The sequence below is a fragment of the Cynoglossus semilaevis genome, chromosome 17 (genome assembly GCF_000523025.1).
Source record: "Cynoglossus semilaevis isolate Cse_v1.0 chromosome 17, Cse_v1.0, whole genome shotgun sequence".
NCBI classification, from domain to species: domain Eukaryota; kingdom Metazoa; phylum Chordata; class Actinopteri; order Pleuronectiformes; family Cynoglossidae; genus Cynoglossus; species Cynoglossus semilaevis.
This window is the reverse complement of record NC_024323.1, coordinates 12,925,467-12,935,473: the sequence shown is the minus strand read 5'-3', so window position 1 is coordinate 12,935,473 and position 10,007 is coordinate 12,925,467. Positions and strand designations below refer to the sequence as shown.

The window sequence follows — 10,007 nt, the reverse complement described above, 5'->3', positions numbered from 1 at the left end:
CCTCTATTCTGGGCGGGGGGGCTGCTCCACACACAGACGGAGGGCTGGAGGCAGCAGCAGCAGCAGCGGCAGAAGCTGGGGCTCAGTGCTGCCCCTCCTGAAGGAGCAGACTTGACCGCTGTCGGTGTCTCCTCCCGCCCGCGGTGCTCACACTGAAAGTGACGGTGCAGGTCAATAATAAATAAGTCCAGGCTGGAAGCGTTCACCTGAGGAGAGCCGTGGCAGCTTCAACCCACACGGTGAGGTTCTGTGGTCGGACAGGGACACTGCAGCAGTGGAGGGAAGAGAAGAAGAAGAAGAAAAAAAAAACAAGAAGAAAAAAAACAACATAAAAATATCTAATCCTCCAAATATCTGAGCATTGCGCCCCCTGCTCAAACCAACGCAGACACAATTGGTCTGTCACTTTGCGGTCTCGCTCTCCCTCTCTCTGTCATTGGCTGCAAGAAACCAACCCCCAAACGCTCCTGCGGGCCAATCACAGGCCCGGAAAACGATGGAGAGTCAAACTGTGGCTGCGCGTCCTCGCCACTGTACATACATGGACTCAGGAGACCATCCATCCATCCATCTCTCAAACAGAACATTAAAATACAGAATTTAATTCGAATAAAAAATATTAGCCTATTTATCAGCCGAGGCCACGATGTAAAAAAGTATGACCTAATATGTGACTATGTGTATTTAACCAATGGCTGAGCTCACATTTGGATCTCAGTGTATGACATATTAATAAAGGTTATGTCTGACACGTTAGCTTCCTTTCTGGTGTGAAAACGTCATGGTGCAGGTATGTAAACGTGGTAAACGTATTAAATAGATCGTTATGTGTTCTTCTCTCTTTCCAAGAACTGAGTATTAAATATGTTTCTCCTAAATCTTGGTGTACTTTAACATACAAATCGAAGAGATTTAGATTTAGCTAAGCTGCACGTCAAAGGTTTTTCTGCACTCACAGTTCTAGCCTGAAAAGGAAAATACAGTCAGATAAAAGAAGAAATCGAATTAGAATCAAAATTTGCCTTTTTTGTAACAGGAAAGTCCGTACACTTTTTTTTTACGTTTTAAGATCACATTACTATGCAGTATTCGCCATCATTCCTCGTCTAGTGTGTGCTGAAACACCGCCCTCTTGCGTCCGTAAGCTGCAACAGCAGCTTGACAAAGTCACGCAATCATACATCATGACCCTACCACAAATAAGCTCTTGGTTTTACAGAGACATTTTATTACAAACGAGAGAGAGAAAAAAAATCCCAGAGGGAAGGAAATAGAGGGAGGAAAAACATGTTTGCTGTAATTAAATAACCATTTGCTTTCATACCAAATGTTGGAAAAGTCACGTTGTTGTCCTGATCTCCTCTTACAACAAACTCTGGAAAGTATTCATGTTGTGGTTAAGCACAGTCTTATTGATGTGGGAGGCGTCAGCGCCCACCCCTCCAGGCTTTTCCACCCATGTTCATCTTCTTTCCTCCACCTCCACCTCTTCCTCCACCTCTTCTTCCTCCTCCTCCACCTCTTCCTCCTCCTTCACTTCTTCCTCCTCCTCCATCTCCACCTCTCACTTTCTTCCTCACTCCGCTCGCCTGTTCTGTGTCGTCGTCATCCGCATCCCTTCCTTTGGGTCTTTTCCTTTTTTCTCCGTGTTCTTCATTTCCTGATAAAAAAAAAGAGAGAAAAAAGAAAAGGTTATTGCTTTTTTTCAGTGCAGGAATCAAACAAACATAACAGCAGAACTGTTCTATTTTTAGGCTGCAGTCGCAGTTGTTTCTGAAGTCGTAGGAACTGAAAAGGTGACACAGAGAGTGCATTTCAATTGATAACATACAGATCTTTCCTGACATTTTTGCCCTCCTTAAATAAACTACCATGAGGTCAATGAGACACAGAACTGAAGGACTGAAGTGTTGGCTCCCTGGATCAGCACGTCCTTGAATCTCGTAGTACATCTTCATATTGTGAACGGTCAATAGATCAATAACTAGCTAATGGTTGATTTGATGGACGACTCTCTCTCACCAGTCTGGCAAACCTCTGGGCCTCGCTCACCCTCTCCACCAGCATCATCACTTCCTCCTCGTGGGTGGGGAAGGCCGGGAGCTTTTTACCAATGAGAGTTTCAATTCTCTGGAAAAGCTCCACATCGTATCTAAGAAACAGGAAACATCAGTTTATATAAGAAAAAAAAAATTCAAAATACATGAACACACATTTCAGGACAAACTGTAAGAACTCACTGAGTTACAAAGGTGATGGATTTCCCAGAACGCCCTGCTCTGGCCGTACGACCAACTCTGTGAATGTAGTCCTAGAAAGAGAAAAAGAAAAAGATCGACATTCAGCCTCATGAATCAAAAAGATGGAAGAAGTCAATCGGCCAATCAGCTGTCGGCTCGAGTGTACTGGCACCTTGGAGTGAGTGGGGATGTCGTAGTTTATGACGCAGTCCACGTGTGGAATGTCCAGACCTCTGGACGCCACATCAGTCGCCAGGAGAACTGATCGAGACTTGGACTTGAACTTGTTCAACGCTCCCAGGCGTTTATTCTGACCAGCAGAGGGCGATACAAAACAGAGGGAAAATAATTAACACAATGAAGAGACACAGATGTTGGTGGTCACACTGACAGAAATGTGTGTGTGTCTACCTGACTCATCTGTCCATGTAGCGGGATAGCAGTGATTCCGAGGTTCCTCAACAACAGCGCCACCCGCTGGGCGTTATTACAGGTGCCGCAGAAAATGATGAAGGAGTTTCCCGCCAACTCGTTCAGAATGGACACCAGGTAACAGTCCTACAGGCAGCAAAGAGTGTTGGAACATTCAACCGTCGACATGAGCGAACTTTGAATTCCTCCAAAATACTGAGCATTACCTTGTACTTTGAAGGTATGAAGACGTAGTACTGCTGTAGTTTTTCCACTGTTGTGTATTTGGTGGACACTGCACACTTGACTGGGTCTTTCAGAGCTGCTCTCTGTAGTTTCTGGACCTGCGTATGAAGCCGGAACCAAACAGACCAAAGGTCAACGAGATGCTTTCAACCGTGATCAGGACTCCTTCGGTTTGTCTCCTAATCACGTCTCTTACCTTTTTGGTCATGGTGGCAGAGAACAAGAAGGTGCGTCGTTCTCGAGGAATCACTTTTAAAATTTTGTCCACCTGTCAAAAAAAAATGAAGAGTTGTTTTCTAGATAAGAAAAAAAACTAAATTTTTCTACTTCACGTGTCGGTTAAAATCAGCAAATAAACGATTTTGTTCCCCCAGTGTGCGACTCCAGACTCACCTCTGTCTCAAAGTCCATATTCAGGATCCTATCTGCTTCATCCATGACCAGAAACTTGAGCGCTCGCATGGTGAAACCTTTGGTGTTTTCCAGATGGTCTATCAACCGACCAGGCGTGGCTAAAAACACAAATAATAAATAAATAAATTAAAGAACGAAGAATCTGCTGCTGCGTAAACGTTACAGCGAGGTAACAATAAGTGGGTTTTTACCAATGACAATGTGTGGTTTCTTGGCCAAGACCAAAGACTGAGACATCATGTCGATCCCTCCAACGATGACAGCTGCATCACAAATACAAGAGTAAGAAAATATCAATATAATGAAATACCGTGATATTTCATTTCACGTTCATATTCTACACAACTGTAACAATTTTTATTAACAAACATTGTGCAACTATTCATGGTGTCGATTCATTTTATTTCGTTTTTTTTATGTCAAATGTAGATCCATCTGTTCTTCATCTCTGCCTTCAACAAACCGACACGTACCACATTTGACACCGATGCTGGAGCCCAGAGCCTCAAACTGCTCAGAGATCTGAAACGCCAACTCCCTGGTCGGAGTGAGGACGAGCGTGTGGAGCCGCTGCGGTGAGGCCAGCAGTGACTGGAGGATGGGCAGAGCGAAGGCGCCGGTCTTACCAGAACCGGTCTCTGCCAGGCCGATGACATCCCTGCCTGCAGGTGCAGAGGAAACAGATGTGTCGCATTGGCCAAAATGATCAAGTAAATTCCCTGTGACTTTTTATTGTGGAGGTGGGAACATATTTGTGTAGTTCTGGCTACAAGTGGAGGTGGGAACATATTTGTGTAGTTGCAGCTTCAAATTTGTGAAACCAAGAAATACTTTTGAACAGTAATATTCTATGATTGTCTACCTAATACTTTAATCTCAGGTCAGTATTTTTAATAACTATAACTGTCCATAAAGCAGCCATATAAACAAGGATTCTAAGTTTTACAACAAGATAACTATGTCAATGACAAGTGATTTTGAACCACCTAAAACGGACGGTTTAGATTTAGGAGTATCTGATACACGCTGTAGTATTTCATAGTATTTCTACTTTACTTCCAACAACAAAAAATGCACAAGTGAAGTCTCATCGAGTACAAAAAGTAGTCAAACCTTGCAGAGCGACCGGTATGGACTCTATCTGGATCTTTGTAGGACTCTTCCATCCCAGCTGATCACATGCCTCACACAGAACCTCGGTGACTCCCTGTAAGAGCCAAAAAAACCGTTTAAACACATGTAATATGTTAAAAGACTGTGGAGATAATTTCTACGGCAGAAGAGAGGACTGTTTGCCGTTGTTGTTGTTGTTGGGAGTATCAGAACTAGCTCAGTGGGCTAAGATGCTAATAAACATTCTCCTCGTTGTGCGGTGCAAAGAAGCCGTACCAGTTCCTTGAAAGTCTTCGGTGTTTCCTCCTTTTCTTCGGTGTGAACATCGCCGGTGTCACTGTCGCTACACGAACCGTCATGTGTTTCACCGGCGTTTATTTCCACGCTCTCCTCCTTGTCGTCCGCCATGCTGCTTCCTCCCCAACGTGTCGTCAGCTCGCCAGTGCGCAGACGCAGAAGCGCTAGCTCGCGTTCGTGCAATGCATGATGGGAATAGTGTTCAATTTAGGTACCGACGCAAAAGTATTCATTAGTTTCATTAGTACACATTGAATTTAACTGTAAACTTGACGGTCGTTTAAAAAAATTAATCTTTTTTTGCCTGATGAACAACAATTTCTAAAGTTTTTTTTGCTCTATCGCGAGTTTTTGCGGTATATAAAAAAATTTAAATTTCCAATTTCGTGATGAAATAAGCATTTTCTAGCTTAAGAAGAAAAAATAGTAACATACATTAACACATTCAAATACATTTTGTAACACATACATACAGGGTGTTGCAAGAAATAGCCTGTACGTACGGGTAAACGAGATTGGTTAAAGTCTCAGGGTGTTGCAAGAAATAGCCTGTACGTAAACAAGATTTGTTAAAGTTAAGGGTTATTATATACGTATATAATATAATAACTAGCTCATAGTAAAACATGTAAAGTAATAAGTACAAAATAGAAAAGGTTTCTGGTGATTTTATTGAGCTACAGGTCAAACTGTGTCAAAGTATTCTGTCAGTGGCTCAGAAATGTTCCACATCTATGTTTAATGTTTTGTACATCAGAGGATTGCTGATAAACAAGCAACTACGACAGAAAAAAAAAATTCATACAAAAACACATCTTTTACTCATGCCAAAGTTCACAAAACTGCATTGGGGAAGAAAAACACATGGTACAGAACTTGATGGTGATGGAGTTTTTATCTTACACTGGGGACCTGATGGAACGGCGACAAACCTTAAATCATCATCGAACAAATTGCACAATGTGACCAGCGATGCAAGAAAAACATCCTCATACGGTTTGTCAGTTTAAAAGCTGTTCTAAATGGCTTCAGGACGGCCTGCTTTAATACAACATACAGAAAAACAAATGTTATTTAAAGAAGCTTCACTGTGTGTGAGTCTCAGAGTCTCAGAGCAGACCCTCCATTTCTCTCATAAAGGCTTCATACACCTGGTCCTTAGTCTTCATGTTTGGCTGCGACACGAGCTGGGCTGGGTGGGATATGGACGTCGCCGACATGTGTTGTTTCTGAACGTGGATAACTCCCAGACCTTCGTCTCCCCTCCTCCCTCCGGCACTTCCTGCTTTGTCCAGCGGACCAGGCGCCGCCCCAGCCATTGGGCCGCTCTTGTCTCTACGCACCCTCAGTGCCGTGGGCACAAAGCGGGTGACCTCTGCCTTTGGATTGATGATCTGAGGTTTGGCAGAGATGGTGGCACCACCGGCACCGGCGCCCGCGGCCATACCGCCTCCCACACCTGCCACCGAGGTGATGTTGGCCCGTTTCTCGATGGTGGCAGCGTGATGGGGGTTGCTGCCGGGATTAGCCGTTCCTGGGGGAGGCGGCATCTGCATAACGCCGGGTCGCATGGCCATGGAAGGGGGAGGGAGGTTGCTCTGTGGACCATCCTGGCCCGTCCCTGAGCCTTTCTGACGCTGGACAAGGCTGGGAGGAGCACTGAGGACGTTGGTGTTGAGAGGCGGAGGGAAGAGGGAGAGCGGTGGTGCCAGTGGACGAGGAGGCCCTCCTGCTCTTGGTGGAGGAGGTGGCATACCTGTACAAAAAAACAAACAGTCAATGAGAGTCACCTGGACCTGTAGGCCAAGTTAAACTGGGTTAACGGCCACATTTAGTCTCCAAGACCCCGGAGAGACCCAGTGCTTCAAGAACAGACTAACCTGGTGGTGCTGGAGGAGGTAGTCTGGGTGGCGCGTGGAGGTGGGCCAGGAGGCATGCCTGGAGGTGGACCCGGTGGAGGACCTGGAGGTCTCCCTGGAGGTGGTCCTGGTGGCATAAGGCGAGGCACTGGACCCCTGATGCCTCCAGGCATACCAAGAGGTCTCAAGAAAGGTGGAGCACCTGGAGATGTTACAACAGCAATCAGCACGTTTCAAAAACGTCCAGGATTTCAAACCATCAACCAAAGAACATGAATCTAACCTGGTGGTGGGCCAGGGGGCGGTCCAGAAGGTGGACCTGGAGGCCTTAGCGGAGGAGCTGGGGGTGGGCCTAGCGGTGGAGGTCCAGTCATTGGTGGACCTTGCAAGTGTGGAGGTCCCTGCTGTCCGACCGGCCCGGCAGGAGGGGGTAGTCGCTGATTTGCCATGAGCTGGGGCTGGTTTTCTGCTGGCGGGGGCCTGTCCTCCATGTCTGAACCGTCAGAATCGTCAGTGTACTCCTCCTCCACCTCCTCCTCTTCCTCCTCTTCAGGTACAGACTGACCTGAAAAATGAAAACAAACCAGTGCATCAGACAGAGACGACAGAGTAAACTTCCCAGGTATGTTTGTAGTAACGTGGGTGTTTGTACTGCAGTACCTGCCATCCTTAACATCATGGCCTGTAGAGGCGTGATGGCCTTTGTTTTCTTCACTAGTCGCTTTTTCTTCTTCTTCCCTTCGTGAGATGCCTCCGGTGGTATGTCTGCAAAACGTACACTGCGACCTAAAGCACACAGAAGGTTGCATTAGTTTTCTGTGAAAGACCACAGTTCCATCAGGACCAAACAAAGAAAAAAACAAATTAAAGAGACATACCAACAACACCTCTGTCTCTGTCCTCGTCCCTGTCTCTTTTATCGTCCACACTCATTCTCTGATCAGCGTCAGGGTCGTCATTCCTCTCGTCTTCACTGTCCTCCTCAGAGTCGCTGTCATCGTCCTCATCGTCGCGATCTCTGTCGCTGTCGCTGCCACTGTCTCTTCCCAGATCCAAAGAATCTCTTTCAAAACCAGGAATAGACGGCTCTATTGGAGGGAGAGGTTAAAAAAAAATTGAAAAAAAAAAAAGTTGACATATAATTATTACATATTCACAGTAACAACCTTTACATAAAAAAAACATATTTCTATGTTACCTAAGTCTGTGCCAAAAGGTCGTCGGGTAGGAATTCCATACAACGCAAGGACTTGAGGAGGTGGGGGTCCAGGCGGGGGTCCGGGAGGTTTTTTCCCTGGTGGTAATCGTGGGACACCAGGTACTGTGGCCATCACTGGTCCAGATGATGTGACAGGTCCTTTACTAAATGAGTCAGAAAAACAAATTATTTTTTAGTGACGTAAAAAAAAAACACGCAATTAACAAATCCAGAATATTAGCTGCAGCTTCAACATACCCAAAAGCAGAGGTCTTCTTCAGTATAGATGGAGGTTGGGCCCCCGGTAGTGGGATGTCCTGGATGTGGATGTTGGAGGGGGCGTGAGGCATGTCTGGTAAAGGAATACTGTCCACCTCCACTGACTCTGCATTCTGAAAAAACAGGGCAGGAAACAGACATGACCCACAAAATAAAACCAATGATGTTTCATTTCATTTCAACTAAAAAACAACAGAGACAGAGAAACATTGTCTTCTTAATTACAAGTCCACAGAATTTACAAACCTTAACAGAGTCAAAATAAAGAGCCAGCTGACCACGTTTGGTCTCGTAGTCCAACTCCAGCTTGCGTAGCTCCTTATAAGTGTCTGGATTTTCCCTCTCGTACAAATGGACAATGCGTTCAAATGTCTCACGCAGCTTCTTCCTCTTGTCCCTCAACACCTTCTCGTTCAGCAGAGGCTGCTGGACTGGGTTGAATTCTGTTCAAACAGAAAACATGTTGAGATTCACACGATATCCAGGCTGCTGCACATTCAAGTGACAACCTTTTCATTCCACACTAGCATTTTAGCCTTTTCTGAAGTGAAGTGAAGCAGTGTGTGATTTAGACAGACTGGAAAGCAGCTTCTACTAAAGACAGTCGGAAAAATCCACTTTCTATTCACATATCTAAATATCTACACCACGTACATTTGACCTCAGTAACAGATTACTGATGACATCTCACCCATCTCATCCAGTTTTTCCATATCTTTGATGATCTGTCTGGGGTCTTTCATTTTCAGAACAGCCGCCCTGACCATCATTCTTTGCTTCTTGTTCTGGAATAAACATCCACAGAGAAATGTTAGCATCACAATAACATTGTCGTTGTACAGCATGTTCAAAACAGTATGAGAATCTTTTTTAAAAAGTACCTTTTTCAATTCCCTTTTCCTGGCCTCCTTTCCTGTAACGCAGACACAGAAAAGGGAAAACTTTGTTAGAATTCAGACAGTTTTCACCAAAAGAAATTTGACGACATAAATGAAAAGAGGTTTTCAGTTGTCTCTGGTACTTACTGGCCTGGTCGGTGGGGTTCATGAACTTCCCACTCTTGGTGGAAGAAGTTGAACGTCGCCCCATGTTGCCGGTGCCTCTTCTTTACCCTGTCAGGATGGAGCATCCAAAAAGGAATTATAGGTTGAAATGATAATAATATTCTTTCATACACACATGTAAACATTAGAGTGATTGAGTGATTAGAAATAAAGAGACAAGTATTTTGTCAAATATTTATCAATTCATAATAGAAAGTTACAATAACTATCCATATTTTGTTCAACTGCAACAGTGGGAATGTTATGGCAAACTTAACATATATATATATTTTAGACATTGTTTGACGAGATCAACAACCCATTTATAAACAGACGTTTTAGCTGTTTTGACGTAGCCTCACGATTTATAAACAGACGTTTTAGCTGTTTTCATGCAGCAAAAACGTACGCTAAACTTGACATACACATTGTTGTTGCAAAAGTAACTCTCAATGCTAGCAGCAGAGCGTAGCTAGGCCTTAGTTAGCCAAATAGTAGCCGAGAAATAAAACGTTTCCTTTACCTTCTAACAAAATAAAAACCAGAAGATCGACAGCCTCTGCACAGCAGCCGGGGCTTAATTCAATTCAAGCCGCAGTGACTGTGTATAAAATGAAAATCCTGCTTCAACTCTGAATGTCCATAAAACGACACCGTTAGCCGCCCGCCATGATTCCCACCGCGAGCCAGGCCGGAAGACGTGGGATATTACGTCATAAAAATGCGCCAGAGTGTTTTCAACAAATGAATTGAAATGAATTGGGTTTTTTAAAAAAATACTGAACCTTGGAGAGCTTTTCTCTTTTAAATTTATATAAATATAAAAAATGCTTTTATTCAGTTTACTGGGTAGGAAACACAACAGCCCTGTAATGCAGCAGTTTATTAATAATGTTAATATGTTAAT

The 10,007-nt window shown here is 44.3% G+C and overlaps 2 protein-coding genes across 3 annotated transcripts; both read right to left on the bottom strand.

Annotated features, from left to right (window-relative positions):
* Positions 1-1,205: 1,205 nt before the first annotated feature.
* ddx47 (DEAD (Asp-Glu-Ala-Asp) box polypeptide 47) lies at positions 1,206-4,882 on the bottom strand. 2 transcript variants are annotated; one of them, XM_008330349.2, is made up of 12 exons: positions 4,701-4,882; positions 4,425-4,518; positions 3,785-3,973; positions 3,503-3,574; positions 3,291-3,409; positions 3,094-3,165; positions 2,879-2,995; positions 2,652-2,798; positions 2,413-2,550; positions 2,241-2,311; positions 2,013-2,152; positions 1,206-1,651 (listed from the first exon to the last, which is right to left on the bottom strand). In XM_008330349.2, the coding sequence occupies exons 1-12, from the start codon at positions 4,830-4,832 to the stop codon at positions 1,428-1,430; spliced, it is 1,515 nt and encodes a 504-aa protein (XP_008328571.1). In that variant the 5' UTR covers positions 4,833-4,882; the 3' UTR covers positions 1,206-1,427. The 2 variants fall into 2 exon arrangements, with proteins under 2 accessions (XP_008328571.1, XP_008328570.1); XM_008330348.3 differs by having other exon boundaries at positions 1,565-1,660; positions 2,023-2,152.
* Positions 4,883-5,373: 491 nt separating this feature from the next.
* On the bottom strand, positions 5,374-9,805 carry wbp11 (WW domain binding protein 11). Its single transcript, XM_008330347.3, is given in 13 exon segments — positions 5,374-6,477; positions 6,602-6,633; positions 6,635-6,782; positions 6,864-7,145; positions 7,241-7,366; positions 7,459-7,668; positions 7,779-7,942; positions 8,037-8,170; positions 8,304-8,500; positions 8,749-8,842; positions 8,939-8,970; positions 9,083-9,169; positions 9,624-9,805. Coding segments are annotated over 12 exon segments (2,130 nt in total). The 5' UTR covers positions 9,147-9,169; positions 9,624-9,805; the 3' UTR covers positions 5,374-5,830.
* Positions 9,806-10,007: the final 202 nt, after the last annotated feature.